A 15,831-nucleotide genomic window follows, 5' to 3' on the forward strand; every position below is an offset into this window, starting at 1 on the left:
GGTGCTCGTCTGTGTGTCGTCCCAGCTTTTCAGAGTTGATGTTCCCTCTGGGACTCGATGGGAGAAGGCGGTGGCGTTTGAAGCGAGGGTACTGAGTTTGAGTACCAGAGTGAACATCAACTCTGAAATGCAGGTACATCCAGCTGACGAGCCCCAAATAGAATGAAACATGCGTCCTGGATTCCACTGCTAGCCACTATCCATCTCTGCTTACCAATACTAAATCTGTTTGTATTGATTACTCATTATTCTTATTACTTGTAGTTATATTCCACGGAATTAGCTGTTACTATATTCCGTCAATCACAAAATAATCAGATGTTGAAGCATCCATTCTCAACAATATCATCATCTACATCATCTTCATCATTTCATGGTCATAGTAAACCGTCTCAATTGCGTCATCAACCATTGAAAAAATATGAGAATTCACAACAGATTTCTGTTACTACATCACCGTATCAACTATATTCATCAATTGGTTCCTCAGAAGAACATGATTTATTAAATAATATAACTAATACTAATAATAATAATACAACTGCTGGAGTTGGACAACAACAACAACAACAACAGATCTTTTCAATGAATCATTTCAATTTGCATAATTTGAAATCATTAAGGTAAGTGTTTGTGTGAATGAAGAATACTGGTGAGCGACCTATTCTCCTTCACAAGGAGTAACAGGCGTAAGTAATTAAATTTGTGTTTCTGCTCTTGGCGAAGTTATACACTACCATATGTATGAGTTAAAATAAAATCCCAACTAGCATTCATCTGAAAAATTAATCTGTCAGTCATAATAAATTTAGAAGTCAGAATTGTTATGTCTTGAAATTAGGTTTCTTAGTCTGTCGCGTAATACTTGAGCACTCGAACGCCAGAACCCTCCCAAATCACAAATCAGAAAACAGAAGACAAGTAGAAGGAATATTATTCCAAACAGTGTCGATTATGATATAAAATTGTCAGGTATTTATAGTTTTTAGTAGAAACAAAATCATCATTATAGTTATCTAATCCGCACACAGGGAGTTATCAGCATTGTCCAATAGGGAAGCTACACGTAGTAATTCTAGAATATTCTTCCAAAAGCTGATTGGATGGAATATGTCGGGCTCCTTCTGGGCTTCTTAGAGCTTCCTCGACTTTACCTGTAGACCATCCTCACAAGAATAAATGTGCATTGGCTCAATTTGTCATACCATAAGAGCACGATAAGACGATATTATAAAGATGAATAGCGAAGAAATTGAAATAATCACAGTATCAACGATAGTGAGAAAGGTTGAACATTGAGAGTATATTTTGAAAATACAGTATGGAATAGTATGTAAGAAGGAATATCAGAACTCAATATCTAGAGTAAGATAATCAGTGAACATGTCAGGGCCAATGCGATGAATTCTGTGATATATTACCCAACTATTGATCATGATTATCGCATGAATCTCAACTAGGTAATCTAAACCTACCAACAAGGATCAGAACAACAGTAATATTCTATTTTGGCAGCCCTTAGTTTTCTTTTAACTTACTCTGACATCAGCTTACATAGTCCTTGGAGGTAGGGGACCGTTTGACATATGATACAGCTTATTGAGAAGTTTTTCTGAAAAAAATGTTTTCATTACTAAGCAGATCTATTGTGTACAATCACGATAAGTTTAAAAACGGCATGATCAAAAAAAATTTGTCGTGCACACGCAAGCCAGTGGAGAAACGTTAGGAGATGCAGTCCCATGGTAGCCGGTGACCAGTAATAGGTTCATACACCTTTGATTCACTCAGGATCCTGAAGCCCATGTTAACCATTCGTTTGGAATCAGGGTTTCCCAACTCCCCTAGGTGGATCCTTAGTATCCACCAACCTGGTTAAAGCTTCAGATATTCGTTTTTCCTCCTCCCAATCTTGTAAACAACACGCTTCCAGAAGGCAGTGAGTAGGACTTCTCTGGCAGTGACTGTATAGGCGTGATCATGTGAAAGCATTTGAAGAGGGAGAGTTGACTCTTCCCACTCTCGCACGTACCAGGGCATTTCGGGGGTTGTTTCAGTAACGTTTTATTGAATCTTCGTATTAAAACTAGAAAAATCTGTTCATATATATGCAAGAGTGTAGTTTGAGAAAGTTGAACATTCTAGAAAAAAATTGATAATAAAACTTTAAGAAGACTAATAAATCACTGAAAACTATTGTGATTTTTCTGTTAAAGCAAATAAAATCTGATACCACTAATTTTAACACTGTATACATCAATGTCCCTAAATGCCCTGGTACGATCGAGAGTGGGGAGAGTTAGCTCTCATTATCGAAATGCTCTCACATGACCACGCGTATATAGCCTCTGCCAGCGAAGTCCTACTCAATGCCTTCTCGCACCACGAGCGTTGTTTACGAAATTGAGAGGATGAAAACCGAATATCTGGAGCTTTAACCAGGTTGGTGGATACCGAGGATCCACCTAGGGGAGTTAGGAAACCCTGGTTCCAAACCAATGGTGCACATGGACTCCAGTATCCTGAGAGAACACATGGCGTATGAATCAATCGTCGGTCACCAGCTACCATGGGACTGCATCCCTTCACGATACTCCACTGCCTTATGGATCAGACCTTTAGGTCAAAGGCTCCGGGTGTGGCTCCTTAAGAAAACCAACTGCTTCGGTCTGGGCACCCGGACAGTATCATAGAACAAAGCAACTGTCCAAGTATTTCTGATTTTCAATATTATTTCAAAGGAGATCAGTTTGTGACAAATACCACCCATAAATCTCTTTAACTATAAACTTACTTTCTCCATTTATCATTCCTATTTTTAATTACCTTTTTAGACAACAAGTTGAACTTTTAGCTTACACCATATTAGATAAATATGAAACATCAGATGGTGGTTATGAAAAAATTCTACCAACATCTTTACCTAATTTAACTAATATCAATATGACAACAACTACATCAGTCGGAGGTACAATACCTACTATACAAGGTACCAATTTATGTTCATTACAATGTCTCCAGAATGTCCAACATTCTTCACAATCACCTATAAGTCCTGGTCTTTGTTCTATACAATCAGCGATTACATCATCAAGTAGTTTATTAGATAATAATAATAATAACAATACTACTACTAATCATAATAATAGTAGTATCTATGCTAATTCATGGTATGTTAGTTTAAATCGTAACAAATTCAATCCTGCCCAATGTTTACCAATGGAAATGAATGAACATTCTAATCAATCACAACAAATACCTTCAATGTCTTTGCATTCAACAAGTAGTTCCATTCCATCGGTGATATATCAACAACAACAACAGCGACAGTATAATAATGTTAGATTAAATCATAATCTACAATTAATCAATCCACATTTACGTTCATTTGTTAAGTCTAATTCACAAAGTAATACAAATCAAACTATAAATGAAAGTGGAATGAATGGAAGTATTGATGGTTGTGGTTGGGAAACTCCAGATTCTGGGGCTGGAAGTAGTAGTATCAATGAATTATCATCACATCAACACCAACATCATCAACGACAACAATCAGGTTATTTGCTGAATCCATCATTGTTTTTATCTTCTTCAACATCTTCTTTGCTATTTGGACATTATTATCAAACTTATGGTGAAATAATTCAGAATAATACTACTCATAAAGGGAATAATCCATTAGATTTATTAGTAGTCAATACATTATTAGATAATTTACCACCATTATGGACACTATTTACAAAAACATCAACATCTTTTTATGAATCTGATTTAGATTCATCAGATTCATCTGATCTACCTGGAAATTTTATGAAAACTACTGATTTATCAAAACATACTACTCATTCACATCATCATCCTCATCATCAGCAGCATCATCCACAACAACAACATAATAGTAGTATTCATGGTCAGTTATTACCTCAATTACCTCCTATCTCATCCCAACAACAACAACAACAACAACAACAACCCAATTCCCATTCTATACAATTATCTAATTGGTCTAGATTAGAAGAACGTAAATTACGTATAATTTATTATCAATTAATTCATCATTATAAACGTTTACAATCTATGTTAATTGATATGCCTAATCCATATCAATTAGTGATGCCAAACAATACTACTACTACTAATAATAATAATAATAGTAGTAATAATGTTCTAGAAACATCTTTAATGAATGAAATTGGCGAGAAGCCAAAAACTACCAATAATGTAATCAATCATGATCCAAATATATTAACAAGCAGATCTATAACAGCTAATCCAATACAACAACAACAGATTCATTTAGATCAACAAAATGTAAGTAAATAAATAGAAATTAATCTAATTTTAATATGAAGGTAAAATACTACTTATGGAATGATAAGTAGTATCTAGTGTTTTAATCATTTTGAGACTGGTAGGCCCTGGGTTCGAATCTCGTGAGGCGGGATTGTGGATACGTACTGCTGAGGAGTCCCACAGTAGGATGAAACTACCATCCAGCGCTTCCAGGTTTTCGACGGTAGTCTAGCTTCAATTGACTCATGATTTCAATTATGAAAATACTGAAATCTCCACAAAACCTCCTTCTGATTTATTTTAGAGTTCAAATTATGAGTCAATTAAAGTTAGGCCACCATGGAAAACCTGGAGGTATTGGACTGTCGTTTCGTCCTATTGTGGGACTCCTCAGCAGTGTGCATCCACGATCTCACCTCGTGAGATTTGAACCCAAGACCTATCAGTCTAGCGCCAGAGCATTTAATTGACTCACGCTTTCAACTATGAAAATACTAAGTCTCCACAAAAATCCTTCTGATAATAATAAATTAGATAACTTGTTAAAATATCTAGATAAAAGGAATAGACAGCTTAGATGTTCAAAGGAGGCCGCCTTTTACGCAATGATTGTAATATTCTATCGTAATATCTTTTGATCAACTTTCCGATTTTTTGCATTACTTGACTGGTCTTCCCTGTCTCCCACATTATCCGGACATTCCATGTACCTATAAAGAGTGTTGCTCTGGTTGTTAGAAGGTGCATCGGTCTCGTCACTTCCGAAAAAATCTCGGCTTTCATCATGAGGCGTCATAATTATTCCTTCAACTCCCAGGGCAGAGTTTAAATGGTTTGTATTATTTTTTTCTGGTTAGCGTTTTTTTTAGCGAGTTAGTTTTTCTACAGGATGGGGTTGCTAACCCCATGCCTAACCCTCCTCCTTTACCCTGGCTTGGGACCGGCATTAACTTTAGAAGAGCTACAGACGGAGTTAGATTTTCTGCATAGAAATTGAATTCTATTACATATGTATAGTGTATACACAACGAATCATCTTAACGATTTGGATTATCTTTATCTGACTTTATACATGAATAGGCAACTATGGATTATTATTGATTCTATAATAATATTTACTATATATTCATAGTGTAATACAAGGGAGCAGGTGGTTACAGTCATACTGTGATATGGGAATATGTACATAGAGACTACTTTTAAATACGTTAGTACACAATACATACGGCAGGTGGTATTTCTAATCATTATTACTAAGTGAAAGTGTATTTCAATTGCTTTCATCTTCACACATATATAGACACACACACACACACTCACATGGTTACAAACATAATAACACATGTAAATGAGTGTTGGTATGACCATGAATATCAGTTCTTTTCCTATACTGATATATGATATACTATCTATATCCGCAGTGAATACAGTGTACACCGGGGTAATATATTAAGGATCTTTTTATAATTTCTTAACCTTATCAACAAGTGTATAAATAAATAACAAATAGGTCTGACATCACTTTAGGTCAAGGTTGTTTTGTATTTATCATACTGATTTATTTTAAGAATAAATAAATAAACAACAAGTGTGTGTGTGTGTGTCTGTGTGTAAACAAACATAAAATGGGGGGAATGAATGTAATCAGAGAAAAAAACAACACACAGCCAATGGTTGTATTGACTTAATAGTAGTATTGGTTGGTAAGATAAACTAATGATTTGAAATGCTTTAAGCAAAGATGGATAGTGGTTAGCAGTGGAATCTAGATTGATGGGCGTTTCGTCCTATTTGGGACTGGTCAGCTGGGTATACCTGCATCTCAGACTTGTTGATGTTCACTCTGGGACTCGAACCCAGTAGCTTTCGCCTTAAACGCTATCGCGTTATCCACTCAGTAGCTAACGAGTCTCAAAATAGGACGAAACACGCGTCCTGGATTCTACTACTAACCACTATCCATTTTTGCTTAGAATGCTTGTGAATTAAGGCTATATCGAGGCAATATGCACAGTATGCACATATGCCAATTAGAGACTGACCAGTTGCAGTCCTAACACATCAATGGGAAGATTCAAACAAACAATACTAAATGAATTTAAATGCTTTAAGCCTATGACCTTTTCTGTGCAAAGGAATTTATAATCTGATGTTAGCACTTAACAGTAGTTTCATCCGCCTGTATGAGTATAGACTGAGATGCTTCTCGGACTTTCAGGACGAAGCAAATGATTTCCTTAGACAAAATTCCTTAAACTTATAATCCATAAGACAATGAAATGATAGCCGGTAACTTAAACAGATTCATACATCATACATCTCTTTAGGATCTTGGAGTTCTGTAAAACAATAGTTGATTCCTCTGTATGCACTAATGGAGTATCATAACTGGTAGCTCACTTTTCATCCACTCAGTTTCAAAAAAATATCTCCGCTTAAAAGCAGCGAGTAGGACTTCCTTAGAAATTTAAAAATATCATGTCTGTATGTGTTCGTTTTAAGAAGGAAAGTTCGGACTAGCCTTGCAACACTGACGTATCAAGGCATTTGTAGACTATTCATCTTGCAAAATATTATTGGTGTTACGTCCTTGAATCTGTCTACCCACTTTCGTGCCGAGTATAACTTGTCTAATGTAGATTAAGACATTGACGCGATAGGCTGACTGGCTTAACCTTGAGGCTAGTATGCGTGAGTTTGAAGCGGAGGTAGAGAGACGAAAACTATTCTATCCCTGATTGGCTGACAAGCACGAGCGCGGGAGAGAAGACAACTGGAACACTACTCACTTTATTCCAATCCCGATCTAGTACTCGAATTCCGAATTCCGGGATTAGTGTAAACAGATACATGAATAAATAGATGAATAATCTGACCACAACGCATCAATAATTAGGAAAATACAATTATGTCCTAAACTGGGGGATTAGAGTACAAAAGGTTACGTCTAAATTACAATAGCTTTGGAACAGCAAATGCTATGTCAGTGAATGATACATCAAACGAAAGCTTATAATCTGTAGAATAGACTAGGGACAAAAGTAAATGTTACAGTTATACAAGCTTTGAATTAAATGAAATAACATCCCCCTAAAAATAGCTTCTATAGTTTGTTAAGGCTTCTTCTTTCGCGGTTCACATCAATTAGATTAATAAGTTTCAGTTCTGATGATAAATACACTGCTTTTAAACTTTTTGGAATTCAGGGTCTTGCATTTACAAAATACGGTCAATGTATGATATAGTACAAACTCTATCTAATTTCATCAATGAGTTACTGTCTTACTAATACCAACTTGGTTATTATCACCAGAATATAGTTTCTAACTGGAACATACGAGAAATTCATCATTATTTATAAGATGATAACTTTCGTGGTAAAATAATATTACTTAAATCTATTAATATGACCATTGCACAAGTAAATGACCAACAGGACTCAGTAGCTGAGTGGATAACACGTTGGTGTTTGAAGCGAACGGTAGTGAGTTCGAGTTCCAGGGTGAACATCTACTCTGAGATGAAGGTACACCCAGCTGACGAATCCCAAATTGTACGAAACACGCGTCCTGGATGCCACTGCTAGCAACTATCCATCTTTGCTTCTAATCACTACTGAATAGTTTTAAACTAAGGTAAAACTAATGTTTGATGAAATGAACTTCCTTCAAACTGAATAAAATCTCAATTCTCTATCCAAATAATAATTCAACATCTTTTATAGAATCGATCGTTTATCACTAGCATTGAAATCGAAGACTCTCCTTTCATTTTCTTTAGGACTCGTCAGCTAGATATATCTGGAGGCCCAGTGTTGATGTTCACGACGGGGCTCGAACCCAATGCTTTTTACTTTGTTTCTGAACATTATCGACAAAGGCATCAATATATTCTCTTGTGTTTGGCTGATAATGTTTGATGATATAAATGAAAGGATATCTTATTTGAAAATTTTTTTTCATAGTTGAAAACGTTAGTCAATTGAAGCTAAACCACCATAGAAAACCTAGAAGCACTGGACGGCCGTTTTGTCTTATTGCGGGACTCCTCACCAGTGCCCATCCACGATCCCGCACTCGCGAGATTCGAACCCAGAATCTACCAGTCTCGCACCAGAGCAGTTAACTGATTGACCAAGACTTTTTTCAGCTCTTCATAGTTGATAGATATGAATAATTCCATTTTATTAGTTTAAATATGGTTTTGTAACCAAATGTTAGTTGAGATACAAACCCCCTTTTTCTCTTAGTTACACCTTTTTTAATATCTTATGTGACCATGGATACCATTATTCCAGACTAGTTAAAGTAAATGTTTATAGAATTTGTACGTAATAAGATATTAATCATTGAATGTATAAAACTTTAGAGTATCATAATTGTCAATTTCATTTAATTTTGAATAGGCGTGGTTTATATTTTGTCAGTTGGTTGAAGTTAGTCTAGAAAAAGTCCCTAGATCTAAGATTCATGTTATTTGATATTTGTTAACAAAGTAAACGTATATTCTTGAGGGAGCTAATCCCTACTGTAGGATTTGAGCTAGGTATTATCCAGAGGAGATAGTAGATATAAGAAGGACTTGACACGCATGATATTGATCACCATCCAGTGACCAATCAATTGTGATTACATCTCAGTTCTACAGGAGGTCGGTCGCGGCCCGAGTAGCTCAGTGGTAACGTCTCTGACTGTGAAGCTGGGTGACATGGGATCGAATCCGTCAGGGAGCACCAGTCCCCTCAAGATTACAGGTGCACCTCGCTAACGAGTGCCAAGTAGCACGAAACCTGGGTCCACGGTTTCCTGTTGAACACCTCCAACCACCATCTTATCCCAATATATCTAGTGCACGCAGTGTCGAGCCACCTAGACTAGTGGCCACATTGCAACTTGATCGATAGCATTTGATCAGCACTAAGAAGGACTTGACACGCATGACATTGATCACCACCCAGTGATCAATCAATTGCGAGATATCACCACTTAGTTACTCAAGGTAACGAATAACTTCTTGAAGGATTGAAACATTAACTGTCAATTTTTAATGATTTCATTGAAACATGAAAAGCTAATGCAGAGAAAGAGAGACAGAAAGTAAGACAAGGACTATAGTGTAATATTGTGACTAATCACAATTGCATTAGATTCATCTAAGAAACAACCATTATGCGATTATGAAATGTCCACTTACACGTACTAGTCTTTGTAACCTGTCAAAAAATAAATCACCAATACATATAATGCATTACTGACTTGAATTTCATGTGTTCAACAACTAAAACACTAAAACCCAACCGTTGCTGTGACATTAACTTGGTGTTCGGGCGTGCCTATCGTGATGAAACAATAGAGTTATAATGGCTGGAACAACCGTTCATCAAAACCCTACTATGTCACACGGGTCAGTTGAACAGCGCTAACACTAAAAGCAGCAATCCAAAGGTTCGGAGGCGAAGTCCTACTTCTGGCTGTACAGAGGTATGATGGCAGTAAGGTGTTTCCCTCAGACAATCAGCATAATATCGACGCTGCCTTCCCACAAAGGAAGGGTGAGGTTAGAAAAGGTCAACCCTGAAAATGCACGCCTCGCCTTATCCCATGGATATCGTATCCGATGGAATGATCGCAACAAATACGGAGGTGACACGAAAACTACTCATAAAGAGGGTTTTGTGTGACTGGCTTCAAGCAGGTGTACTTTAAGCACTGCAATCATGCTCTCAGGTCACTAAGATCACCCCTGACCCAAGTTCCTTTTCAGGTACCTCAAGAAGAACCCTTCCACGGTATAGGCAACCGGGAGGTGATGAATGCCCTGATACCTCTAACAGCACTCAAGACCACTGAAAACACTAAAAGTCAAGTTAGAGATTATTGCAAACTATTTTCCGAATTCTTAACTTCAATTAGTGCTAATCAGAGTTGCCTATTACTTACATTTCTACTTGATATCATCATAGATGTCATCTTAGAAGTTACAGTTCATTCATCTAACTTTTCAGAATTTGGTCTTTTTCATGAAATGATAATGATCATATGCTCACTAGTGACTGGCTCCATCAGGTATTTCCTGGAGTTCTAATGAGAAGCAGTAACCAGTGGAGTTCAACCAGGTCCGTTGTGAGATAGTAATTCACTGAAGATAATCATGTATGGTTGCTCAATTTCGTGGATTGGTTAAAGTTAGACATTAACACCGTTGGATACCAGCCAGCTCAGTGGTCTAAAGGTTAAGCACTTGGCTCGAGACTGGTAGGTCCTGGGTTCGAATCTCTCGAGTGCAGGATCGTGGATGTGCACTGCCACTGAGGAGTCCCATAATAGGACGAAACGGCCGTCCAGTGCTTCCATGTATTCCATGGTGGTCTGGCTTCAATCGACTCATTATTTCAACTTTGAAAAAAATTGAATATACATTGAAATCATTGATGAAGAATACATGTTGATTCTAATAAGTTTAAAGTAAACAATACGGATACGGATATCTATGGGATAAGGCATTTTTAGGGTTGACATATTCTGACCTCACCCTTCCATTGTGGGGATGCAGCATCGATGTTATGCTGGTTGTCTGAAGGAAACACCTCACTGCCATCATACCTCTGTACAGCCAGAAGTAGGACTTCGCCTCCGAACCTTTGGATTGCTGCTTTTAGTGTTAGCGCTGTTCAATCGACCTGTGTGGCATGATAGGACGTTGATGAACGGTTGTTTCAGTCAGTATAACTCTATTGTTTCATTACGATAGGCAAGCACGACCACCAAGTCAAGGTCACAGCAACGGTTGGGTATCCATTGTTTAATATATTTGGAATTGTTTTCAATTTGTAGTGAAATAGTATTCATATGAGAAGCGGTTTTTTGTGGATTTTATAGTAATTTTAATAGTTGAGATCATGAGTCAATTGAAGCTAGACCACCATTATCTTTTGTGAGATAGTAACTCACTGAATACAATGATGGATGAGTGGCCCAATTTCGTGAATTGGTTGAAGTTAGACATTAACACCGTTGGATGCCAGCCGGCTCAGTGGTTGTCTAGAGGTTAAGCGCTCGCGTGTGATACTTGTAGGTCCTGGGTTCAAATCACGCTAGGCGGGACCATGGATGAGCGCTGTTGAGGAGTCCTATACTAGGGCGAAACGATCATCCCTTGCTTCCAAGTTTTCCATATTGGTCTACCTTCAATTGACTGATGATCTCAACTAATGAAATCATATTTATTAATTTATTAATCTCTTCATATTTTATTTCTAGGAATTATGTTGTATTAAAGAAGAATGTGCTGATCTTAAAATTCGTGTATATTTACTTGAAAAAGAATTACGCTCTAATCGTTTAACATTAGATAGTCGTGCAGTGGCTGAACGAGCATTACGTGCACATCTTGATGCATTAATTATTGAACAAAATAATCAACAATCAATATTCAATCATAATCATTCAATAGTATCAGAATTCAATAAAACAACACCAACCACAAATCAATCGATACAAAATGTTAATCATAATGAAATTGTTTTATTAAGAGGTCAAGTCAAGGTAATTTATTTGTTGTTTTTGTCTTTGTTTTTCGTTTTGGAAAACCTTTAAACACATGATAGCTATTTCGTACTCGTATAGGATTCCTCAGAAGTGAGCATCCTTACTTACTTACTTACTTAATGATGCCTGTTACCCCTCGTCGAGGAGCATAGGCCGCCCATTAACATTCTCCATCCAACCCTGTTCTGGGCAATCTTTTCCAGTTTTTTCCAGTTGTTATTCATTCTTTTCATATTTGCTTCTATTTCCCGACGTAGTGTGTTTTTTGACCTTCCTATTTTCCGCTTCCTTTCAGGATTCCAAGTTAGGGATTGCCTTGTAATGCACATTAGTGATTTCCTTAATGTATGTCCTATCCACTTCCAACGTCTTTTCTTAATTTCCTCTTCAGCTGAAAGCTGGTTTGTCCTCTCCCATAAAACGCTGTTGATGATAGTATCCGGCCAATGGATGTTGAGTATTTTGCGTAGACAACTGTTTATAAATATTTGTACCTTCTTTATAATGGATGTAGTAGTTCTCCACGTTTCATCTCCGTACAGTAGAATTGACTGACTTGACGTTCGTATTGAAGTTTCTGACTTTGAAATTAGTTGACAGTTGTTATGAGTTCCATATGTTCTCCAATTGTAGAAATGAAGTGAGCATCCACCATACCTGATATTGTCTTGCAAATTGAAACGTTATACTCGGATCCTAAGCTAGTCTCTTAACTCTAAAGCTAGAACTACATAACAACTTGAACATGAGAGAAAAGGTGATGTGAGTTTAACATCAATAACATCATCAAATTCTACCTTATAATGGCCCCCGAATGCCCTGGTACCACCGAGAGTGGAGAGAGTCAGCTCTCCCTCTCCAAGTGCTCTCACATGGCCACGCGCATATAGCACTGCCAGAGAAGTCCTACTCACTGCCTTCTCGTGGCATTACTGTTGTTTACGAAAGTGAGAGGACGAAAAGCGAATGTCCGGTGCTTTAACCGGGTTGGTGGACACGGATGGTCCACCTAGGGGAGTTGGAGAACCCTGATTCCAAACCAATGGTTCACATGGTATCCAATATTCTGAAGGAACAAATGGCGTATGAATCAACCGTTGGTCACTGGCTACCATGTGACTGCATCTCCTCACGATGCTCCACTGCCTTGTGGATCATACCTTTAGGTCAAAAGCTCGGGGTGTGGCCCCCTAAGAAAACCACCTGCTTCAGTTTGGGCACCTGGGCAGTATCACAGCCCTCACACAAATCTCATTTGATTTGTACGGCGCATACGTATCTGGTGCTTCATTGTATCAATATTTATATGTTTAAATGAATTGTTTATGTTTCTTTCAGTAATACATCCAATACTAAAGTAGTCTTCAGGTGGCCGATATAAAAATGGACGGTTATTGTTATTTAGACGAAATAGTTTTATATAGATTTCTTTATTTTGTAGATGGCACTTATCAGAGATTGATCTCAGTTCGGGTATCATTAAAAATCCCAGAAGACTAGAAAGCTGTTTATCGGTGCTTACACACTAATCTGCCACGATCAAACCCAGAGTCTAATGGTATCTTCATGTGTGCTTCAGAATTAGAACTGATAACTCTTGCTAACTGAACGCTATACTCGGTTCCTAAGGTATTCTAATAACCCCCAAGTTAAATCTACATAGCGACTTGAACACCAGAGAAAAGGCACAAAATATGCGAGTAGCACTTTACTGCTAAAGTTCATTCATGTACAGAAAATATAGGGTTTTTGTAGTATTTTAGAAGTCCTATGGTTTTCCTGAAAATTCTGGAATGCTACTAAACATAGTAACGGCATAGTAATCAGTCAATCAGAAACTCTACATGTGACTTTTCACTTTTGTCATGTTTCTAACAAAACTTGTAGTCAATCGCTGATTGGATAAAATGCTTCTTAATGTTTCCTGAGCTTGTAATGTCTATTGCAAGAAATTTCCAGGATCACCCCAACAATACCACACATGGAAATCAAACTCAACATCTTTGGTTTCGCATGCGAATGCGTAACCTCTAGACCATTAAGCTGGGACTCAACAGTGTTTATGTATAACTTCAACCAATTGATAATGTCGCGTGGCCCTCTTCTATTGTGTGCGGTGGGCAGCTACCTTACAATTGACACTGTTTAACCTCACTAGTGACGGCTTCTCATTAGAACTTCCATAATTATCTCTCAAAGCTAATCATTAATGAACACATGATGGGTGAACACTGCTGAAGAATCCCATACTAGGACGAAACGATACTTCAGTACTTCTAAATTTTCAGTGGTAGTCTAATATTGATCAGGTAATGATTTACATACAATTAAATATATAGGACAATTGTTCATCTATTTAATTTATCATAATATATTTCAATACAAATTGTGATGACTTTCATTGAAGTATAATTATACCAATAATAATAGGTAGTAAATCCTAGTTGTATTTTAGAAAATTTTCATAGTTGAAGTCAATTGAAGTCAACTGAAGCTAGACCACCATGGAAAACCTGGAAGCACTGGACGGCCGTTTCGTTCTATTGTGCAACTCCTCAGTAGTGCGCATCCACGATCCGCCGTCACGAGATTCAAACCCAGGACCTACTGGTCTCGCGCCAGAGCAAACGTCTTCCTTCAACATATATTACATCGAAGGATAACATCACGGTAGTCTGCACAAGGTCTACAAGTCATTTATTACTCGTAATTGTAAATACAGGAACTTCTTAGTAGTCTCATTTATTATAGCCGCTTAATTGTCAATTGTTCTCTAAAATCCTCTGTGAACCGATCTTACATGAACATCAGGCACTGAAATTGGTGCCGTGACCTTTAAATCCCTCGAACGCTTCTGGCTTGACTCGTTTATAAATTATAGTCTTGCCAATGATCTTGCTTCTTCCCATTGTATATGTTTTAGCCTACTTCTGTACTATCACTACTACTTTGTATATTTTATAAATGTTATAATATGGTGGTTGGTGGGGGTCAACAGGAAACCCTGGACCCTGAGTTTCGTGTTACTTGGCACTTGTGTTAGTTCATCGTTGTTTTTCTTTTCTTTCTTTTAATTTTTTTTATAGAATCTATTACAAGCACTTGAAGCATTACGTAGTAGTACAGAAATACAACAAATACAAAGTGAAGAATTAGTAAATGATTTAAAACGTGCTAATAGTGCATTAATTAAAGCATTTAATAAAGTTAAGCATAAATATACAACACGTATTAAAAAATTAGAAAATCAATTACATTCTATACAAACAATTCCTTCAATTGATTCTAATTCGTTACCATTGAATAAACCATTTAGACCACAGACAAATAGTTCGACGATTATTCAGACTACTACTACTACTACTACTACTACTACCAGTACTACTCATAACAATCATTTAAGTAATACATTCAAAGGATGTATCATAGAACATCATGATTTAAATAATGTAAGTATTAATTCACATATTCATTCTATTTATCCTATCAAAAGTAGCTTTCAACAACCTACAATAATAACAACAACAACATTAAACCATTCATTAAATATACCTACAATGATTGATTCTAATCGTGATTTCATACCATCAATTCCAACATCTTATATTCCTTCGATTCCTCTACATCCTCATCATTATCATCTTGATCATCATCAGGATCATCTTTATCCACAAATACAACAACAACCACAACAACAATTGATGAAATCAAATACATCTAAACTAAAAACAACTGCTTCACAACATTTAACAAATGTAAAACAATTTCTTACTCATTAAAATATGGTTCATATTCTTCTATTCTCCGTCGTTTAATTCTTCTATTCCCTACCCCTTTCCCCCCCCACCTGCATTGTACAGTTCATTAATGAAATTTGAATAGGAATCTTTCCTTTTTTTATTCTTTCAATTAAGATTACATTTTCTTGTTTCCTTTTTGTAATGTGAATATTTAACAATAATCCAGATGGTTACATTATCTTTTATTTGTT

General features: G+C 36.8%; 2 protein-coding genes across 2 annotated transcripts; both read left to right on the plus strand.

Moving 5' to 3' along the window:
• Positions 1-3,225: 3,225 nt before the first annotated feature.
• Positions 3,226-3,653, plus strand: Smp_160380 (hypothetical protein; the record flags this gene model as incomplete). The annotated part of the gene is made up of 2 exons (XM_018791338.1): positions 3,226-3,556; positions 3,649-3,653. 2 exons carry the CDS (start codon positions 3,226-3,228, stop codon positions 3,651-3,653), a joined length of 336 nt encoding a protein of 111 aa, XP_018645477.1.
• A 529-nt stretch (positions 3,654-4,182) lies between these two features.
• On the plus strand, positions 4,183-15,619 carry Smp_160390 (hypothetical protein; the record flags this gene model as incomplete). The annotated part of the gene is made up of 2 exons (XM_018791339.1): positions 4,183-4,311; positions 14,927-15,619. The coding sequence occupies 2 exons, from the start codon at positions 4,183-4,185 to the stop codon at positions 15,617-15,619; spliced, it is 822 nt and encodes a 273-aa protein (XP_018645478.1).
• Between the last annotated feature and the right edge of the window lie 212 nt (positions 15,620-15,831).

This window comes from Schistosoma mansoni (genome assembly GCF_000237925.1).
Source record: "Schistosoma mansoni, WGS project CABG00000000 data, chromosome 3 unplaced supercontig 0083, strain Puerto Rico, whole genome shotgun sequence".
NCBI lineage: Eukaryota > Metazoa > Platyhelminthes > Trematoda > Strigeidida > Schistosomatidae > Schistosoma > Schistosoma mansoni.